Source organism: Vitis riparia, chromosome 6 (genome assembly GCF_004353265.1).
Source record: "Vitis riparia cultivar Riparia Gloire de Montpellier isolate 1030 chromosome 6, EGFV_Vit.rip_1.0, whole genome shotgun sequence".
Taxonomy (NCBI): domain Eukaryota; kingdom Viridiplantae; phylum Streptophyta; class Magnoliopsida; order Vitales; family Vitaceae; genus Vitis; species Vitis riparia.
In genome coordinates this window covers 21,941,401-21,963,853 of record NC_048436.1, presented here as the reverse complement: position 1 = coordinate 21,963,853, position 22,453 = coordinate 21,941,401, and the positions used below count along the sequence as shown (strand labels likewise).

Here is a 22,453-nt window from a genome sequence, read left to right as displayed (position 1 = left end):
ATATATTACTTATGCCAATATTCTTTCTAGGGTTTTGCTAAATCCAATATCCCAAACCAGTTCTTCATTTGAATGATGATAAACCCATCAGCTCCCCACAAAAGGTAGACCAGTAAGAAGATTAGGTTAAATGAAGTATGAGACAAAGCTCAAAGCTTCTATTCCTGACACTCATTATTTACAGGTGACAGATTGGGATATACATAAGAAAAATACATGGTCATTCAAACAGAAGGGCCAGACCTCAGCACCTTCTCCAGCTTCTCGGCCTTGACGTAATCGTTCTCTGTAAGAGGCCCAGCAGGAAAAGGTGTGATTTCTACAATGAGGTGTGGAGTTGGGAGCTCGTCGAACAGGGCTCTCACATTGTTACAACAGACGCTTTCTCCATGAGCGCTTTCCCTCCTAATCTGACAACCCTACAAACACCACAGGAAAGAACCTCAGTAACAAGCATCCATCCTTGCATCACTTTCAAAAGGGTTTATCAGAGAGCTAATTAAATCCAAAGTGAAGATAAGGGAAATGGGATTTCTTGATTTTGTTTCATAGTCATGTTACCTTGTGGGAAGAGCCGTCTATGAAATGATCATCATCTGACAGTAAGGATGCAATGGCTTTAAGAAGACGTCGCCCTTCAGATTTGGAGGGAACTCTGTAGTTCCTCCTAAGTGTACCCTTCGTTGTAGGATGCCATTTGCTCACCAATTTTCTTTTGTCGGATGCCTCCTTTTCTGATAAAGCAAAAAAACGCGGCTATTAATCAACAACCCATAAACAGAGAAAAGAAAATCAAAAGAATCTCGAGTTGCCATAGCCTTGGCTAATCATTATAAACATTAGCTACATTAACCTATATGTAAGAACTGATAGGATTTTTCACTCCAACCTTCCCTAACCAGAATGATTTTAGCACAAATTCATCCTCCACATCAATCAACCTTAAACAGAATTCATTGCTCATCTTTTTTCAGCTTCCCCATTTGGCAAACTGGAAGAAGACCAGACTACCAGTGAAGTCTAATATATTCCTATTCGCAGTCCTATTTAGGAATCCTCCATCTCAGTGCCACTGCTCCTAGGGAAGAATCACCAACAGGAATTGACAGCAACTCTGAGACACTCTCTCTATGTGAGAAGACCAACAGTGCATGACAGTTGGACCAGATAAACTATAATTTGCATAACATTGTCTGGAACTCTCTCATCTTTGGTATCACAACATCAACCCCATCTGGTATTTCTTCTAATTAAGACAACGGGCTCATGCAATATTATATGGAAAAGATAAAAGCAAATTGCATCAAGTCATAGAGACAGAATCCTTGTCTTATCTGAGAAACCCTGGGCTAGGAACACAGAGAGAGAGGAACAAATATACCACAGGAATCTTGACCGCAGTACAGTCCATGGCAACCTCTTTTCACCCTCTGCTCCAATATTAACATTTAACTTGGGAATCCATGATGGGATCAGATCAGAAAGTTCTACAATTACTACTTAGATTCCTCTGTTTCTTAAGAAAAGATAGCTTTATATAATAGAACCTAAAAGGATGGTCTTCAATAGGCAATGCTAAAGTTGTCTGGACAAAAAACGTATATAACAACATCCAATTCTTTAAGTGCAATTCGCTAACTTGTTACGAAATTACTGGGTCAAGTAAAGAGGGATACATTGGACTTCTTTATTTCATCAAAACCACACCTTAAGTGCTATTTCCAAATTCCATTGGAGACTTGAGGTCTGAAATGCCTAAAAGAATTGCAAAGGACCATAATGCTACAATCAGCAAAAAACCCATGTGACATTCAAACCAGAAGAGTGTACTATAATAAGGCTTCAAGGGGGTGTTCAAGATCATAAAGAGCAAATGCATGTAAAAAGCGGTTTTCCTTTTTGTGAATACATTAACACCTTATCTTGGGCACTCACATGATAACTCACAAACGATGCTACCTAATTCAAGTTAGGTCCAATATTTCATCCCAAACCCAACCCTACTCAGTTTATAATAAGCCCAATTCCATCACAATAAGATTGGAATGAGGTAGGTTACCAAGTATACCTAGGTAAAAAGTTACACATGTAAAGCATGTATGTAGTCTGTTAATATTACAAGATATATATGGTATAGGAATCATGAAAATGACTAACCATTGCCTAAACCCAAACCTAATCTGGTTTGATTGCCACTTAAACCAGGGGGTAGAGAGAATGGAACAGAATAGATAAGGAAAGAAGTAGAGAGAATGGAATATCTTCAACTTAATACTAAAAAAGCCCATGGCAAATATAAGAGATTGATATGCGCAGACAAAAGCATTTTTCCAATGAATGAACCTTAAACTGTAATCTTTTGCCCAGAACTAAACAATGCCAGTGAACCGAGCTTCATAAGAAAGGGAATCCCCCCAACCCCCTTCTTCCTCCTGTCAACCAAAATAATCAAGAGCATGAACATGCCATGGAGACTAAATAAGCCTAGCACAAACTGTACATTAATCAGACGGGTATATTGCCCAATCTCCATTTGAAAAAACAACCAAAAAAAAAATAAAAATGGAAAGGATCTAAGCTTGCATCCAATATATCCCATATATCAAACCCTCCTATCTTTAAATATCTAAAAATGTGATTGTGATTTCCTAGTTCCCATTTAATTTCAAATTATATAATCCACAACAACAATAATATCGAACTTGGCACAGAACTTTATCATAATCTTGACGATTCCATCCTCATCAATCTCCATTACTTAGACACATATGTAAATTTCTCTGAGATAATTATAAAGTTCGTAAAATAAAGGGCTTAATATTGACTTCTACTCTTAAACTTCAATTAGTCATCCCTAATCAATTATCCACCAAAGAAAGTGAAATTGAACGAAAAAAAGAAGAAAAAAGGTGGAACTTTGAGAGCTCATGCAACAATATAAACAAAATGTTAAGACAGTATTATCAAATAAACAAAATTCAGTAAGAACTAAAAAAAAAAGGCAAACCCACAAACCTGGATTTCTTTGAAAGCTCTCAAGCCACTTAGAGAACCCCAGATCACCAGCACCATCACCATTACCATCACTTTCCAAATCTACAATAAATAAATAAATAAATCCATGAAAACCCATCAAACCCTACCTCGATTAAAAACTAAAGCACACCACCAAACCCAAAAGGAGACAAAATCTGAACCTGAGACAAACGGGTTTGCTTGAGATCCAGCTAAACCAGCCTTCAAAAGAGCATAGAACACGCAAATCCTACTAGCCCATAAAACAGGGGCCTCAAGCAAGGAAGCATGAGTGCTACCAGTGGGTGTTCTGCTCCTCAAATACACCAATGTTTTGGTGGGACTGATCCCAAAACCTGGAAGGAAGGTCTTTGGAAGCAAAGTGGTTGGATTGAGACTGTTGAAATTGGAATATATGGTGTATTGGGAAGGTGATGTGAAAGTGGGTTGTACAAAGCAGAGAAGCATCTCTCTATAAACTGAAAATGGAGAGACGGACGGTACCTGTGAAGAGTTGACAGAAGATGGAGAGGTGATGATGTCGAAGGCAATGCCCACCATTGTGATATACAGTATACTAGGATGGAATTGGATATGCACAAACTGAAAACGACGTCGTTAAGGTGATTAATGGATCCTGCCTTCGAGATATTATTGGGAATAAGATATGGATTTGTGGAACCCACCCAACACGTACACTCCATACTTCTCCTGCCACGTCAGCAGGACAATTAAGAAATCCGCATAAATGGTTTTTTGTTTCATTCAGTTAGCGATAAATAAAAAAGTAAATTAAATATATTTTGAGAATATTTATCAGCCAATTACAAAAATGGTATCATAGCAAAATTGTCATATCGGCCATACAAATTAGTCACCTTTTTATATTCGGATCAAATTTTTGTTTTACGTTCAGGTTGGTTACCAAAAAGTGCTGCATTGTGCCAAACATGAAACTAAGATCAATTTACGTTTTCTAAAAACACTTCTTATGAATCATTTTCAAAACCAGTTTTCAATTCCTTTCACAAACAGAAACTTAAATATAAATATGAAAAACAATTTTTACAATTTCGTATCCAATGTTAAAATTATTAAAATAGTTTCTATATTTTTAATTATTGACTTAAATTTTTTTAATTTCCAGACAGAATAGATTTTATTTTCAACTCTGGCCATGGTTAAGGGTAACAGTCTCTTCTCCCTCATCTTTTGTAAGCTGCATAGACATCCAAAAATTAAAAAAAAAATTAGGGATGAAACTCAAGATCTTCAAAGGGCATTATAATAATAAATAAATAAAAGGGTAAAAATAAAATAAATGAGGAATAGGATGTGCCTCACATTTCTCTAAAATTTTGCAGGTTGAGAAGTCTGGACATGAAAGAGGTTCACTGCTGTTGATCCCTTGCTCTTTGTACACAGCAGCAGCAGCTCACCTGTGTTTGATTATGAGGGATTTATGTGAACATAATTTAATAATTTACAAACATTTGTGAATACCATTGATGAGTGGGGTAATCACAAGATTCATAAATATGCAATCTCTGGCTTCCTAAAAACCATATATGATATAATCTGAAAGGAACTAAGAGAAAAGGGCCTTTCATTGTGTTTCCACAACATGAGGGAACAGCTATGAGCACTCTCAAGACACACACATTGAAGCAACTTTGTATAGCAAAACTATGAGCTCATTCATATCTTCACAAATCGAACATCGTTCTGCCCAAATGCAGTTCCACAAGCTGGGCACTTGCGATGCCGGATCTCTAGATTTCTTTGGATGCATGGATTGCAGAACAGATGATAGCACTTCACGATTACGACCTGCCCAACAGAAAGCAAAAACCATCAGCACACCACAACATCTGTACATCCAGACAGACCGATGGGCAAGATGGTAGACTGGATTTGCCTCTAAAAAGGTTACTAATCTGAGATGAATTGCATTACTTGAAGAGCAGAAATGAATCCAACAACTTATGAAAACGTAAATCACTATAAGGTTTACCTCCTTTGGCCGGTCAAAACACACACCGCATTTCAGAATTGCCTTGCCATCCTTGATTTCATCTTGTAGTTTCTGTATTGCAGCCTCCCCACTTTCAGAGCTCATCTCAGCAATCTCCCTATTCAATTCCTTCAGCTCTTCTTCCAGCTTCAGCCTCTCACTTCTGGTTTAACAGGATACCATATGTCAGATACAGATTTCAGTCATCAGAATGACCAGATGAAAAAGAGCAATTCTACATGAGATTCTATAACCAACACAAACTCTGTAAGGCTAATCAAATGAGGAATAAAATGGTAACATATGTTCATAGCAGATTTCATGTGTCTAAAAGGAACTTCACAACCCTCATTCAAGGCAATTCTGTTCTCAGATCACCGTGGCTGCAGTAATTTTGCTAGTCACTAAAATACCCGGCAGAATACAACCTAGATCAACCAATATTTTATTTCTTTGAAGCTAATTTTAACACAAAAGGTCCATCAAGATAAGGACCACCACCTGGCCTCACACAGCAAGGACTCCACATGAATAAGTGTAAAACCAGAAGCTCCGTATTAAACCATTGAGCTTAAATGTGTTGGGAAAAGCACCTTTCATTGTCCAATTCCATTTGAACTTCCTCCTTTTTCCGCTGGATCTGCTCATATTCCTTCTCGGAAGAAGCAAGAGCAGATTTCAGCCACTTCAATTCCTTCTCAGCATCAGCCAATTCCCACTTTGCGGTTTCCAGGCTGACTGCAAGGTGTCTGTCTTCTTGAGTATATTTTAAAGCCTCTGCCAGACAAACTTTCATCTGCAAGGTACATTCTGGTTGGAAATGGAAAAGGATGGCTAGCGGTAAAGTTGTCTGAAGAGTACAAAGAAACCTTACCTGCTCTTCGCTCTGGGCAATCCTCATTTTTAAAGATTCTAGTGCATTGTTGACTTGTTGAAGCTGCTTAGCTAAAGCCTGCTTCTCCGAGAGTAGAAAACTCTGCATTTGCTTTGTCTTCACACTCTCAGAAACCAGCTGCAGCATGACACCAACAACACAACCATGGCAAAACTAGCTAAGCATCCAACATGGAAATTGATAAAAGAAAGAAATCATAACAATTTAGCAATCAATGCAGAAAATTACACCACAGACCTTGATATTGTAATCATCCCTCTCAGTCACCTGCTGCAGCAGATGTTGGTTTTGTGTCTGCATATCTTCATATGCTTGACCAATAGTCTAAAAGAAAAAAAAAAAAAAAATCAATTAGTGAAACCAACAAAAGGAAGAAAGGAACAGGAAGGGAGGAAGAAAACAATGGAAACTGGCCAGAAAAGAAAATTTGCATATTATTAGGAGACCTCAATTTCCGAAATATAAGCTTCTGCTTCCACATCTTTAATTCTAATGGCCTCCTTAAGCTCCAAAACATCCCTGCATGCAATTTAATAGCATAACATTCTCAATAAGGAAACTTTTCTAGTGCATTTTTACAACCCCACCTCCACAATGCCAACCACTTCCCACAAATAAATAAATATACTTGGTTCTACAAGGTGGGAGCACAAGCTACAGTGTCATCAATATTTAAGGCATATCAGGCTTGCAGCAAGAGAAGCAAACAGTGCATTACAAACTTAAATAACATATACATATATGTGTGTGTGGGTGTAGAAAAGAAAGGTTAAACCTTGTATCTTGTCTCTCTTTTTCCTTTTTTTTTTCCAAACCAAAATAAAAAAGTATCATTTTTAGAATTCAATAGACATAAGAATTCTTATTTGACATACTATATGGGAGAAGCAAATTCAATTTCATATTGATCAGTTCAAACAATTAAGGAATGGAAATCATTAATTTCATATTATAATTAGATTTTTTTCGAGTCAGGATGATTATTCTAAAAATGGACTATTTATTTGGTGCACAAAATAAAATTTGAATATATTATTGCAAAGATGAGCAGAAGCTGTTGAAAGACAGGCACAACTTCAACTGCAACTCCACTTCCCTTCAGATAAATTAAGGGCTCAAAAAAAGATAATTAAAAAAACAAGATTCTTCTGCATTTCCTCCAAAGAGCCTTTTCTATTCTCCAGCCCAGCCTGGCCATCTACTCAGGCTGTTTGTTTCATCGATTGTTGATTTAAAAAAGATGTGCACTTGCACTCAAATATGCAAATCCATATTATATACCCTACATCCATTCCCCCTCCAGTAAAAAAGGAAAAAGTGCTGCCAGAAAGTCAAAGATTATCATAATATAAATTGGAATAAGTGTTATCAAAAAAACTAAAAAAATTATCAGGCAACAGAACATATCCTAAAGTAACATGGTAGAATGGTGGGAAACCACAGATCATACAGCTGTAAATATCCCCAAGAAGATGGTTTAGCTTGACATGACCATATTAGACCTCAACAGTGTCTAATGCTGTTAAAGGTATGGGGCGAGTCCTGATGTTGTTATAACTCTCAGATGCACCAATCAAAGAAAAGCATCCCATTAGTAAGATAAGATCAAGTATCATATCCATTTTCTTTTAGGTTAACACCTTTCAAATGCTTTCCTATTGTTGACTACAAACAGATATCAAATAACACCCCCCAAAAGTCAGTCTCCATAAGGAAAAAAAATCACCAGAGACATTTCACCAAATTAGCTTCTTCGTAATGTTCACTCTTGGAAAGAAGAATGACACAGAATTTGTCATCACCATAAATACAAGTGATTCTTTTCCTATAAGCTAATTAATTGCCTTCACAAAACCCAAAACCTCAAGCAATGAGAAAAGAAAAAAAAAATGAACGAAGAACAAACCTCTCAGAAGCATCCAGTTTGGCTCTTAAATCAGCTATTTCTGCTTCGGCAGCAGAAAGCCTTTGTTGGCAAGCAGCCTCAGCTTCATTAGCAGCCTTCACTCGCAGTTCCAGACTGTGTTCATCTAGAGCATTTCTCAAAACTTCAGCTTGCATGTGAGCTTTATGTTCTGATTCTTTGATTTCCATCAAGTCCCTGGAATTCAATGTTTAAGGCCTAAATATATCAGGAGGACAATATGCTTCATAAGCCATCTACCCATAGTTCTATGCTATTTATAAATTGTCTACATTTTTTTTTCCCAAATAACCATCTTTCAATTGTTATTTAAAAATGAGACCCCTTCTTCCTCTAGGCTTTATATTTGTTTTATAATTTTAATTAATTTCATTCATTATCACAGACAATTAATCTTTCGCCCAAAATCAATGCAATGTAATACTAATTCGCCTTCCTTCTCACATAGTGAGCACCTCAAAACCAGTGAAATATTCATCACTTACTTCTCTAAATTTTTTATTCATGTTTTATTTTTTACTTAATTTACTAATGATTACATGTAATCTATCCCCTTATTTCTCATATTTTTCTATACATTTTATAATTCTAAATATATCATGAAGTACTTTTCCTCTATACATTCTATAATTCAAAATTAATGTAGTTAATGATATTAATAATTTCAGAAATCATCGAATAAATGATATTACAGATGATCTGGTGCTGGTAAGAAATTGCCAGTAAGAAACTAATGCATTAGCACTGACAAAAAAACATCAGTGCTCATCTTTCTATTATACATTATCAATTCTTTTTCAACATTTTTTTTGATAGGTCAAATTCTTTTTCAACATGTTCTTTATGTTTTCTAATTTAATTAATAAATGCCCTTAAATCACTCCAGCCATATAAGATTGTGTTTTTGATGCTCCCATCAGCAACCATCAACTAATCTTTGTTGCCAAAGAACTATAATCATCCAAAGCAAAATGGCTATAATGTTGTTAATTTAGGGCTTGTTTGGCATCAAAAATAAAAATAGTTCTTTTTTTTTTTTTGAAAGCATCCTCATTTTTTAAAAATGAATATTTTTGTTTTTGAATTGTATTTAATCTTCAAAGTGCTTCTATATTTTAAATAGTTAGCACAATATTTTAACATGGTAGATATGCATGAATCAGCTGGTCAGTAGGAAGTGGATCATGCCACTTTTTGTCCCAGGTTATGGTGTTCTCACTTCTAAACAACATCAACAATATTCAGACTTGGTGCTTAAATGATCAAGATTTACAGTGCAAGGACAGTGCAGCAAGACTGCCAATGAAACCACTATTCAGACAAATATATTTCAAGCATATAAAAACTTCTACTATTAAATTGTTGCCATTGCTCAGACCTATGTGATTCTCCTCAGGATGACAATGTTAGTATTAGCATTGACATTCTTGGGGCACAAAGAAACCACTAGAAGAGCATGCATGTTTTTTTCCTATTTTTTAAACTGCATTATACTCCAATTCTATTTGCTTCTTGAATAAATGTGCATATGGAGTACCCTCAAACCATTGTACCTGTTATCATAACTTTCTTGTCCATGCATATCCACGAAGATCTGCAGTTCCAATTTTCCCTTTTGCAACTTCTCAATCTGCAACATCCACCTCCATCAGTTGAGGGCATTACCTAATTTAGCTTGTTACAATACAGTCCATTACAGCTTCAAAGTTAATATTCTTTTAAAGGGGTTTTTGTATTAGTAAGCCTAAGCTTTTTGTGTTTAAGCATGTATCTCCTTGTTTTTTTTTTTTTTTTTCATTTTTACTAATATTATTTTCAAAAGGGATTTTACATTGCTGGATTTTATATATTTCCTTAGAGCCTGTTTGGGAACTATTTTCCAAACTTGAAACAAGTTTGGTCATTTTTTGACAAAAAACAATATTTTGAGAACTTGTTAAATAAGGTGTTTTTTTATGACATATTCTAATTGTTTTAAGTTGTTTTCCACTGACTGTTTTTTTTTTAAAAAAATGTTCAAATATGGAGAATAATTGAAAGTAAAACATTACAAACAAACGTTATTTTTAAGAAATATTTAATAACATAGAAAACAGGTTGAGAACATTCCAAGTTCCCAAACATATTATTGTTTTAGAAAACATAAGAGAAAATGTCAGGTTCCCAAACAGACTTTTGTCATAGAAAACATAAAAGAACTATTTTTGAAAACTGTTATCAAAAACTGCTTTTTAAGAACTGTTTTTGAGAACATTCTCAGACAAGCCCTTGGTTTTCATTTTTGTATTTGATACCACATATTATGCAGATATCTTGTGTTCGCAAGCCAACTACACTACATACTCATAATTTGATAGTCCAAGATTAAATGTAATCAAATACCCACATTGATTTGTGAGACCGTTTCCATGTACTTATTGCCAATAGCTAGAACAATTAATAATGGAAAAGGAAAAGACAAATAAATAGACTATATTATTCATTGGGAATCAAGAGCAAACAAAAGCAGAAATAAAAATAAACAAGAACTTTTGATTGGGAACACATAGTTTAGTGGGATAGAATTTATGACAATCCCTAGGTCAAATAAAATCCAGGAAAAATTAAATTGGTAAGAATTAGACAGCAGGGAGATATACAAAAATATGCAGAATGCAGGCATATGAATACAAAAAATAAATACGCAAGAACATACATAAAAATTAAATTATAGCAATATAAGCGCAAAAACACCTATTCTCAAATGCAGAGAGAAGGAAAAATACAACTCATGCAAAAGAAATTGACATAATCAAATCAAAATTAGAATCAACAAACTTACCAGTGCCTTCAGAGATTTGATTTCCACCATCTGTTCCTCACATTTATCTGCTAAGCACTTTTGTTCATTTGTCTACACAAGCCATGAAAAAGTTGATACATCTTAGAGGAGATTATTTTCTACAGAGAGAATGTCCCTACAACACCTATGGATAACAACATTAAAGAACATGATAACCAGTTCCATAGTCTGCAGATAAGTAGTAAAGTTCCATCACCGAAACAAAATGAAAAAAAAGAAGGAAAAGTTGAAAGAGCAGAGGAATTAATGCAATTGAATATCAGAATGATGCCCGAAGCATCCAAATACATCTAAATTTATAGAAAAAGACCACGCATAGGACCAATCCGATGGCTTCCTTCTCAAGGAAGCATCCAAAGACACATTGACCAAATTCCCAAAAAAAAAAAAGGCATGGCAAACCAAGAAGATAGCATCAATAATCCAATTTCCTTTCTCAAAGATCCCATAAATGCTAGAGCTCCATTATGAACTTCTCAACTATTAGATATAAAGAAATGGTCACAATACAAAAAAAAGGTAAGGAAGCAGCTATTTAGAGCATTTCCTTCTACAGGGACTGCCCTCGATTGTTATCTTCCAGTGAATAAGTAATATAAGACTAATAAAGAAAGAGAATCATGAAGTGAGGATGAGACAAAACCTTTTTATTTAGCAAAGCTTTCAATGATTGGACTTGTTCCCGTAATGAAAGTGCTTCATGAGCTGTCTCCTTCCACCGATTCAACTGAGATTCCATCATTCCCATTTCTTTAGACAAGGCCGAGGCCATTACATGGAACTCTGCTTTAATATCTTTTCTACCTGGTGCAGTTAACACTATTAAAAACTAGAAGCTCCACTTACTCCCATGACTCACAGAAACTTGACTCAGATGACAAACAATTTCACCTGAATCTTGAAGAGCTTCTTTCATTTTAACCTCAAGATCATTTTTTTCAATAAGACATTTCTGCAGCTGGAGTTCTAGCTCTTCAATTTTAGAGTCATTTTCAATGACACTCCTGGCAGCATCAGCCAATTCTGATTTAGCATTCAGTTCTTTCTCCCTTCGCACAACCTGGGCCCTGTCAGCCTGAAATCAAACTTTCTAAAAGAGTCCACACATTGAAACATCATCTAAAGCACCTATGCACAAAACAGTTTAACCTGGAGAGAATCTGTCAGTAATTTGTATCGTTCTGCTTCAGCATTCCAATGTTGGAGCTGATCATTGAGTAAAGTATAAGGTCGAGATGAATACACATATTTGTCATCCTTCAATTCATTCTGTGAAGGCAAAATATCACAAGTTAGATTATTAATTATAGCAAAAGATACAGTTAGGGAAGTTTTTGAGACAACATAAGTATAATTATCAACTATTAAAAATTCAAATGACAAACCTGTAGATCTTGCAACTGTTTGGACAAGATTAGATTATCTTCCTGTGCCTCATGGAGCTCAGAAAGACGGTCAGCTGCCAGTATCTGCATTATTTTTCCAATTACATATCCTAGTGAGACTAAGAGTGAGTGAGTGAGTGTGAGAGAGAAAGACAGAGAGAGTGCCAATTCAATGCCAAAGACCTTTGTTTCCTCAACTGAATCCTTCAATTCTCTGAAACCCATTGTCCTGTCTGCATGCTTTTCAGGGGACAAGCTTCCATTTACAGCACCCTGAACTGGGGTATGCACCACAGATGCTACATCCTTTTGCATTTTCAGATTAACTAGCTTTCTTCTACTTTCTTCAAGTTCTGCCATGCTCTCTTCCAGCTCACCTTTCAGCAAATACAAAACACACATTTTCAACAAACAACCATAAGGTGCCAAGACCACCCAACTACTACAACATGCCACTGGATAATAATTGGCCAACAAGCTTCTTGTATCTGTATGCATCAATGTAATCCAAATTCACACCCAAGCACATGTTTTTATCTATGTTGCATGGGTTTGGGTGCAGGTGTTGGGTATAGGTAAGTGTCTAGGTGTCCAATCCTTCACACTAAAAAACTTTAAGATATGGGGACTCAACTAAAATAATCTCAATAATGGTATGAATAATTGGATACAGAATAATAAAAGAAAAAACAATTAGAAATCAACAACATTAGGCCCACAAAACAAACAACTACTCCTAGAACATGAGATAAACTCAAGTCATTTCAAAGGATTTGGATGAGAAAAATTTAAAGGCCTCAAAATCTTTTGAAAGAGTGAAATGTCTTTTGGTTTTTGAAGAAGCAAAAAATTTGTCAAGATAAACATCAAGGAGACAAAAAAAATCAAAGGAAAGGCAACAAATCAAAACCCTATAGAGAAAAACATAATTATGAGAGAGTTTTGAAATCCCAAATGGAGACCGTTGATGGTGTCCGATTTAAGAGTTCACAAATGATAGCCACCTATGGAGGACCGTTAAAGCACCTATATGGGTTAGTTTGCTTGTCAGCAAGCTCTTTCTTTTCTCAATGTACATCCAACAAAAATCCCACCCCATACCCATGTTGTGTCATGTCAACATGGATACACTATGAAGTTGGAAAGTCTGGTTAATGTAGGCTTGTACTCCGTACGCAACTGAAAGCATCTATATAACATAAAATACAAAAATGAGCATTAACACACACATCCATATAATATTAAATACAAAAATGAGCATCAACACACACACACACACACGTTTGTACTTTGCCTGCAACTGTAAGCATATCTATAGAATATAAAGTACCAAGATTAGCTTAAGGAATAGTTTTAGAAACCTGCAAGGCGTTTAATTTCAGATTGGTCCACCGAATGGCTGTGAACATAAGTTTGAATCCCATCAACATATTCCTTATGCTTTAAGTGAAGAGCATCAATAACCTCACGCAGATTGTTAGCCTCCTCTTTCATCAAATCATCAATCTTACTTAATTGGATGATAGCATCTGTACATCCATGTAGAAACAATAGCCAATAATCAAGTGAAACTTCGAAAGGTGGAGAAATAAATTACTAATCAAATTAGAGGAAATCAATATAGACTATGATGAATTAACAATTGGACCTCACATCAAGATTTCTTCTGACCTTCTGCAGATAGCTTTCCATGCAAAGCCTGTGCTATGTTTTCTGTTTTGACCCTCTGAGCATCAATGGTATCTTCCAGGGATTTCATCAACTCCAGAGTAGAAGAATGTCGCAAAGCAAGGGCTTCTTCAACATATTTAACAATTCCATCATTCCCATTGCTTTCAACAGAATCTGTTTCTAGTAGTCTACAGAGAAATATCTCCTCAGCAGGACATGATGGAATCAGACCTAAAGCGTACATTGAATCAATTTATTTCATATGATATGAAAGAACCTAAATTCATTTTCAGCATTTTATGGATGGGACCAAAAAAAAATAATGTTTATATGAACAAGAAAGATACTTAAAATAACCTCGAGAATGGTCTGCATGGTCCAAGGTTTGTATAGCATTTTGACCTCCCCCCGCTCGTACTCCAAGTAGGATTAAATCATCAACCAACTGCAGAACAAAAAAAATGAAGAATCTTATCGGAATAGAGATCTTGAGAAAAGAGCATGCATGGACAAGCTTTTCAATATTGACCTGACTCCAGAGTTGGTTCATGGTAATCAACATGTCATCATATGACGTTTGCCTGTCTTTCAATTCTTTGATTTTGTCTTCAAGGTCATGCAGCTCATGCTTCTGCCCCTCTAACTGCTGAACAAGTTTTTGATTCTGATACTGGAGGTAAGTTGCATCAACCTGCAAGAAAGGATATGACCTTTGAGGAACATAGAAATAGCAGTATGTCACACAAAGACATTGTCATTATACTACACACCCAAACAAAATGCTGGGGAGAAAACCATTAATCCTCTTAGTCAGGCATCAGAGTAAGAAGAGGGAAAAAGGAAAAGGAATGAAAGAGTGTGTAATACAAGCATACTACCACTATTGCAGAAGTCACAGCAAAAGTTCACAAAATGATCTAGCGGCAAGAAATCAAGTGACAAAAAGCCAGTAGCAAGTGTTACATCAGTTGAACTTAATCCCATGCTGAGCAGCCCAAGCCCCACAAACCCAAAGCCTTAATTTTTCCTCCAATAAGTACACATCCATGACTTCTTATTTTCTTAATGCACATAGATTTGGTTTTTGACAGCCAAAAGTTATTATTTATTTATTTTAACCTAATAAGAGCTTCTATCTGTGTTCGGGTGAAAGCTTAACATGGAAGTAAGCATAATCATGCTTCTCGTGGAAGTCCCTTTTTAGCTTATGTGGGAAGTTTTTTTATGTTTAAGAAGCTCTCATAATACCAAGATTGCCCATTTGAAATGATTTGTTTAGCTTCAGCTTCTGGCTAGAAAGCAAAAACCACGAACAAGGCCTTGAGTGAAGGATTTTTAGTGAGACAACATCTTATTTGTAATGAGTAAATAATCAAAGATATACAATCTTTCAAAGACGATGCAAGATGTGCTAGTTTGCTGGAATAGGAAAATTGATAGAAAAGTTTGAAGAAAGGTATAGACAGCACGTTTTACAAGAAATAGCATTTGGAAGGAGAAAAGTTGGGGAAGGGAGGAATATCAAGTGAAAGTTAAAGAAATCATCCTCAGATCATTATATTTGTAGATGACAGCGAACATGCGAAGGCAAGTAGGTTTTCTTTGAATTGTTTAAGATAGTTCCTCACCTCTCAAAAAATGAAAAAAGAAAAAGAAAAAGACCATGGATAGGTCCTAAAACAGAGATCCAGTCTACTTTTCCTTTTTTCTTTTTTTGTTCCTCATTTTCTTTCCATGGGAGTTTCTTGCATGCTTTGCGCATATTTGGAAAATGACCATTTTTTTTTTAATTTTAAAACAAATCTTACTTCTTACATTTAGGGAGAGGCAAATAACAATTTTTTTTTTTTTTGATAAGTAAACAGGATATGCATTAAAAAAGGCTAATCGCCACAAAGCATACAGGGAGTATACATAACGGCAAAAGCCTCAAAAAAAGAAAAAGAACCAAAGAGAACTACCTCCCCTTAAGTGGAAGCTATCCACTCCAAAAAACCTATAAGGGAGACAGACTCCTCACCTAAATACACTTTGGCCCAGTTCCACAAATTACAGACAAAAGAATTCTTTAGTTTGGGAGAGGCAAATAACAATAAGCACTCTCTTAAATAAATGTGTCCACAAAAAAATGGTAGCTCAAATAAAGATGTCATCACAGATAAGCTTAAGATACAAGAAGACAGAAGCAGGATGATGCATTCAGGAACTTAGATATAGCCTATATATTTTTAAAAGAAAGTGATAAGAAAGCAAAATATAGCCTCTCAGAAAAACACTAAAAAAACCCAGGAATATCTCCTTGAGATTCAGTTGCCCACACAACAATCACGGTAGGAGGAGGATATTTGCTACCCATTAACCACTTCAAATGATAATGAGCACAGAACTGATCTCACCCTCTCCTAACACCCTTTTACAATTGCAACCCATAAGACCCTGTTACCTCCCAGAATGACAAGATCCTATTTTCACCCCATGCTTCTTAATTCTGTCACAGAAAAATGATAGGTATATAAATGTAAAATTTACCCAACAAAAAAGGGACATGACCCTTGAACACAAGAGTTATATTAGATAACCAGAAGAACAAAGAAAAGAAAATACAACAGGCACAGGAGAAGCCTTGCCCCACTAGCATGCTATCAATGAAATCCAAGAAAAGATAATTCCTTACCCCCAAAATGTCCCCTTAAGTCTTAACCAAGCAAAAAACGATTTGAGAGAGAAAGCTTAAGCATCAAATTCAAAGCTCCAAACCATAAAAAAAATCCTACAATCGTGCTCTCTCCAGGCAAACTAAAACAGGCTCAAGGGGATCAGCCTCTACCCCAGCCTTCTGCCCTTCCCACAAAACTGCCATGCAATTTAGAAAAGATACTTTTGATAGAACAAGCTAACACCTATTCAAAGCTCCAAATCATAGAAAATCCTATGATGATGTTCTCTGCAAGCACATCAAAACACACACAAGTGGATCATGCTCTACTGCTTCCTTCTGCCCTTCCCCACAAAACTACAATGCAAATTAGACAAGGCACGTTTGACAGAACAAGGTAACACCCAAGACACTTCCAACAGTGCTAATAACAAAGGCCACCAAACTACATACACAACACAACACCTGCTAACAAAGATCAACTTTGTTTTCATGAGTTAATCAGTTGTAAGGATTTTTCTCTCATATCATAACTACAAAAGATCCCAATGGTAGAAGCCCACACCTCCCTAGCCAGCAACTGGACATATCCCACCAAGGACAAGGATTTGCAGAACAACTTTACAAAGAGACAACCTTTCTTCTTGTCTGGTCCCCCACCAGCCTATCATTTATCCGATTACAAACAATAGCAGAATGAATAACCTGCAAGAACAGTGCCACCAACTCTAACTCCCAACCACAAGGACTCTAGAGACTTGAGAATCTAAGGATCCCTCCTACTACAGATCAGACCCCTAAGAATTTTTTGTCTACAGTGATGTTGAACAAGTCTACACCAGTCTGCCCAGCCCCATGCACCAAGAGCCACACCTAAACTTAATTCTGAAATCACACAAATACAAGTGCAAGAACGGAAAGCATCACATGAACTTGTAATAACTTTAACACCTAACTCATAAGCCTCCCCGCTCTTCCTAAACTTTCCTAAAATGACCTTCAGAAATTGTCACGCTTAACAGAAAATGTCCACAACTATTTAACGAGTGAGGCCTGATTTGAGCAACTAATGGCTTATTAGGCCCAACAACTGAAAATAAAGTTGCCGAAATGCAATATCTAATTCAATCAACCCTAAACCAAGCCAATCATCCCATAAAAATAGTAAATAAACTTCCAATTTTTGTGATCTTATGTTCCCTAGACTTCTAACTTACCGCCTGTTACAACCTTCCCTTCTTGAACTAATATACACATTTGCAATCAAAACAGCATCAAGGATCTACATAACCACCATCAATGCATTTTATGCCTCAAAGACAACCTCTTTATTCCATCACCTTTTGTTGACCATAACCTAGTTTTGTAGTCCAAAAGCAATTGCAAATCCATCCAGACCTAGAGCCTTGTCTACTGCTAAACCCCCGAGAGCCTCCAAAACCTCCTCATCATCAAACTCCCTCTCGAGCCCCACTCACTTTGCACTAATAGACTCAGAATCCAATCATCTAGTCTAACTCTCCATGAAACTGTTTCAGAATAGTTGAATTAGCTAACCACCCCTTTATTCATCCCCTCTACTCTAGCACTCAAAACTCGATTGATTCTCCAAATTATTTGCTGTTTAATCTATTAAAAGAAAAGAAAAGAGAAAACTAATCCTTGCGCTTTAACTATTCTTTCTCAATCCTTATAACTTATATTAAATTAAAATAGGGTACACTCCTTCTGTCTCTAAAGCAAGGGAAAATTAGTCCTTTCTTCTAATATATATATTTTTGATAAGTAAAATTTTCTATGATGAGCACCAAAAGGGGGGCAAACATTTGCAGGCGATGTATACAAAGACCAAGAAGACAAAAGTAAAGAAAGAGAAAAAGACTTTCTACTCCTTAAGTATCACTTAAAATGTCAACAAAATCTATAAAAAGAAGTTAGGAAAAAAAAATATCCATCTGCTACGCATCTTTCCACCTCATTGAAACAAGGAATTCATAAAAACATTTTTCAGCTGCAATTCTCACTAATTGAAGCCATAAAAGATCTTTCTATTGCATTCATTCCAAATACACCCAAATAAATTGAGTGAGGTTGTAAATCATATGTTTCTTTTCCCCTTCATTACCATCCTTCCACACCAACTACTTAAGATGTAATTAACTGCCTCAAAAAGCACCCAAGAAATAACAAAATTTGAGAATAGTCAACAAGACCATACAAACAACAACAATTGGTTCAAATCCTTCCCTTTTCTCAGACTACTTCCTAAGCAAAGAAACCAACTCTATGGGAACAAGCAAGCCTCAAACCATTTCATATGGGAAAAAATATCACAATGAATTTTTTTTTTTTATAGGTAAATAGAGCTTGTATTGGAAGCGCCTAGAAGCGGTGAAAACAATACACATGAAGCATAGAATCAGAATGCCCAAAAATTAGGCACAATGAATATTGTAATATCTTTTTTTTTTTTTTTTCTCCATTTTCCTCAATTTTTATTTTATTTTATTTTATTTATTTATTTATTTATTTATTTATTTATTTTTGTGGATAAAGAAAGTGAATGTTATAAAGACAAGCGCCAAAAAAGCACCCCAAAGTAAACAGAAAGTATACAATGGACACTTAAAAGCGCCACCAAAAAACAAAGAGGGACAACAAAAAACAGCACCCCCTCAACAAAAGCCTAACCAATCCACAAAATCTACAATAGAAGAAGGGTCAAGAGCTATCAATAATTTGGACCACACCCAAAGATTACAAAGAAAAGAAAGTTTAATCCCTTGTATAGAATGCTCTTCATTTTTTAACACCGTACTATTCCTTTCCTCAAAACTATGAGCTCGCTTATTTCTTCTTTTACTCAGTTTATTGAAATACATATATTCTTTTCTTTTTGTCATTTTTTTAAGCTTGTGAATCTCTTCTTGCTCCATAGTTTCCAAAACTACTAGGCTTAGTATAGGTGGGCTATTCACTTTTTGGAAGCCAAAACATCATAATTCATATCATTCCAAATTAAATTCTCTCTTCTTCTCCTCAATCATCTTGGAAACCAAACAAAACCTAAGATAACTCTTATTTAGTCAAGGAGAGTTTTCCTTGTCCAGAAAGCAAAACAACATAAAATTTAATATTCTAAATTCAGTTTTCTATTCTTGCCCTCGATTTTCTCACTTACCAACAAACCAAAGCAGAAAATCAAATTGCTTTTATGTGGATCATTAGAGATTCTAAATTCAATCTTTTTTAATTCTCATTTTTCTTTTTCTCACAACCAAATGAAAGCTAATACAACATTGGGTTTAGTTTATAAGCTCTTCATTTGTCAAAACAACATAAAATGTAAGATTCCAAAATTCAATTTTCTATTCTTGCATTCAATTTTCTCAGCAACCAAACAAACAATAACAGAAAATTCAATTTCCTTTTATTTGCCTCAGTTGAAGTTCCAATTTCAAAATTTTCTTTACTTTCTTGTTTCCATTTCCAAATACAAGCTACTAAAAACATTTGGTTTCATTAAGATTCTTATTCTCAAAACAATATAAGATGTAGGATTCTAAATCAATTTTCTATTCTTGCTCAATTTTCTCAGCAATCAAACAAACAGTTTCCATTTTCTTATTGCCTCAGTTGAAGTTCCAAAATCAATTTTCTTATCCATTTGCTCTAAAACCAAATAAAAGCAAAAACCATTTGGTTTAGTTCATAAGCTCCTCATTTTTCAAAACAAAATAAAAATGTCACAGTTCAAAATATAATTTTCAATTCTGTTCCTCAATTTTCTTAGCAACCAAACAGATAAGTGCAGAAAATTCAACTTCCTTTAATTTGGCTCATCTTCAAATGTAACAGTTGAAATTCGATTTTCTATTCTGTTCTTCAATTTTCTCAGCAACCAAGCAGATAAGTACAGAAAATTGAACTTCCTTTTATTTGTCTCATCTTCCTTGCCAGCCAAATAGAAACCTAATAAAACCATTTGGTTTCATTCACAAGCTCTCCGATTTTTTTTTAATTAATATGAGAATCAGAATTTTCCACTGTTCTCTTGTCCACAGTTTCCTAATAAAGCAAAGAGCGGGAAAAGGAAAAGACAGAGAGAGAGAGAGAGAGAGAGAGGAGGAGGAGGCTTACGCTTCGGTTATCGGGAGAAACACTGGAGTTTCGGGCCATGGGGGATGACAGAGTGTTCAAATGAGGCCTCTTCTTCTCTGGTTCTTCAGACGAATCTGCGTTTTCCATTAGGCTCCTCCGATCAACACCACCATGAGAGAACGTAGCTCTACCTCTGCGAAACCCTAGAGAGAGATGGAGAAAGAGACTGTGTGCGCGTTTAAACGACGTCGGTTTGTTGCTCTTTCTCTCCACTATCAAAACGACGCCGTTTTAATCCTCCCACTCTTTGCCCAACGGGGTCAGCTCTTTTAATTGTTTAAGGTCCGTTTGCCTAACTTTCCGAAAAAGTGCTTTTACTGTCATGCTTCAATTCAATATAATTGGCTCAAGGTTCTCTTTGAATATTTTATTTCATGACCTACTACTTTTAATATAATTATTGTAAATGATATAAAAATACTAAAGTTATCAAAAAAAAATTCCATTTTTACTATCCATCTTTGTAGAAAAATGTTTCAAATTCCTAATTTTCTTTACAAATATTCTAAATTATGGGGGAAAATGTTATAAGCTGAAGATGGATTTGTAAAGATTATAGGAAGTAAATAAAAATGCGAGGAAATATGAGATCCTAAAGAAAGGGTTCATGGCTCATGATCTAAATATAAAAAATAAATAAATATATAATATTTCGAGAATCCAATAATGGTATTTATTCCTATCATTTATAATATTGTATAAGGTATAGTGGAATGATTATCTCATTCATTGATGTATGCACCGTAAAAAAATGTGAACTTCGACCTTTGAAAAGGCATGGATCGTGTTCACCATCCTTGTTAGAGTCATTTTCGTAATAGAGTTTGTTAATATTCCTATCATTTATAATTAAGAAATATAAAATATTTCAAGAATCCTAATTGTGTCTATTCCTATCATTTATAATATTCTATAAGGTATAGTGGAATGTTTATCTCATCCATTGATGTATACACAATTGGTAAAAAACATGAACTTCTACCTTTGAAAATATATGGATCAGCATCCTTGTTGGAGTCATTTTCACAATAGAGCTCGCTAATCTTTCCTGCCCCCTCCCACTACCAAGAAGGCCGAACATCCATTTTCTCTCTTATTTATGGTGAATCCTCTATTGTACTTACTATTATGAATATTATTATTTTGTTATTATTATACATTAATATGCATCATTAATTCCACCAAAAATTATCATTAATATTATTATTAACTTATTAATATTAATAAAGAAAAATAAAAAACAACAAAACAAGGGTATTTATGTTTATATTTTAATCACACATATTATAAACGTTTATAGAAATTTGGATGTTATACCCCAATTATAATATTGTCAACACGGTCTTTTATTAATTTAGAATTAGTCTTTTATAAAATAAAAAATAAATGAATGAACTTTTTAAAATAATTTTTTTAATATTTTTTCTTTTCTTAACACTTTCCAAAAACCAACTATCTATATACATATATTTAATGGTTGAAATTCCATCCCATATATATTTTAATGTTTACGCAAACCCATGGGCCAAACTCGGGCTTAAAAACTCGGTCCAAGAGATGGAGCTAGTCTCAATTCGGACTTTACACGGTTACACCTAGGTCGGGGTCGAGCTTCAGCCCAAAATTTTTGGGCAAGCTCGAGCTAAACCTAGGTTGTAGGCCCATGGGCCAAATTTACATGGAAATCAGGCTATCTAAACTTCACATTATTGTTTTCCTTTAGTTGAATGATTAGTGAAATCATGGTGAAATTCTAGGTTTTTCAATTTTCTAAATAAATTGGTCTCCTATTTGACATTAATTCAACACCCTAAATTTATTAAACTTTCTAAATTAATTGATTTGAATTTGTGGGTACTTTTCAATTGATTCTTGATAGAGTTTCAAGTA

General features: G+C 35.1%; 2 protein-coding genes across 4 annotated transcripts; both read right to left on the bottom strand.

Annotated features, from left to right (window-relative positions):
- Positions 1 to 38: 38 nt before the first annotated feature.
- Positions 39 to 3,806, bottom strand: LOC117916191. Its single transcript, XM_034832097.1, has 4 exons — positions 3,198 to 3,806; positions 3,016 to 3,096; positions 562 to 734; positions 39 to 419 (listed from the first exon to the last, which is right to left on the bottom strand). The coding sequence occupies exons 1-4, from the start codon at positions 3,574 to 3,576 to the stop codon at positions 225 to 227; spliced, it is 828 nt and encodes a 275-aa protein (XP_034687988.1). The 5' UTR covers positions 3,577 to 3,806; the 3' UTR covers positions 39 to 224.
- Positions 3,807 to 4,390: 584 nt separating this feature from the next.
- Positions 4,391 to 20,764, bottom strand: LOC117916189 (E3 ubiquitin-protein ligase BRE1-like 2). Of its 3 annotated transcripts, XM_034832094.1 has the most exons (19): positions 20,543 to 20,764; positions 14,276 to 14,437; positions 14,104 to 14,191; positions 13,747 to 13,977; positions 13,437 to 13,604; positions 12,259 to 12,452; positions 12,076 to 12,159; positions 11,840 to 11,959; positions 11,582 to 11,765; positions 11,334 to 11,494; positions 10,670 to 10,741; positions 9,402 to 9,478; positions 7,831 to 8,025; positions 6,371 to 6,443; positions 6,162 to 6,248; positions 5,904 to 6,041; positions 5,623 to 5,825; positions 5,030 to 5,192; positions 4,391 to 4,845 (listed from the first exon to the last, which is right to left on the bottom strand). In XM_034832094.1, exons 1-19 carry the CDS (start codon positions 20,648 to 20,650, stop codon positions 4,714 to 4,716), a joined length of 2,640 nt encoding a protein of 879 aa, XP_034687985.1. In that variant the 5' UTR covers positions 20,651 to 20,764; the 3' UTR covers positions 4,391 to 4,713. The 3 variants fall into 3 exon arrangements, with proteins under 3 accessions (XP_034687985.1, XP_034687986.1, XP_034687987.1); XM_034832095.1 differs by lacking the exons at positions 14,104 to 14,191; positions 14,276 to 14,437; positions 20,543 to 20,764 and having other exon boundaries at positions 4,490 to 4,845; positions 13,729 to 13,819; XM_034832096.1 differs by lacking the exons at positions 14,104 to 14,191; positions 14,276 to 14,437; positions 20,543 to 20,764 and having other exon boundaries at positions 4,490 to 4,845; positions 13,724 to 13,786.
- Between the last annotated feature and the right edge of the window lie 1,689 nt (positions 20,765 to 22,453).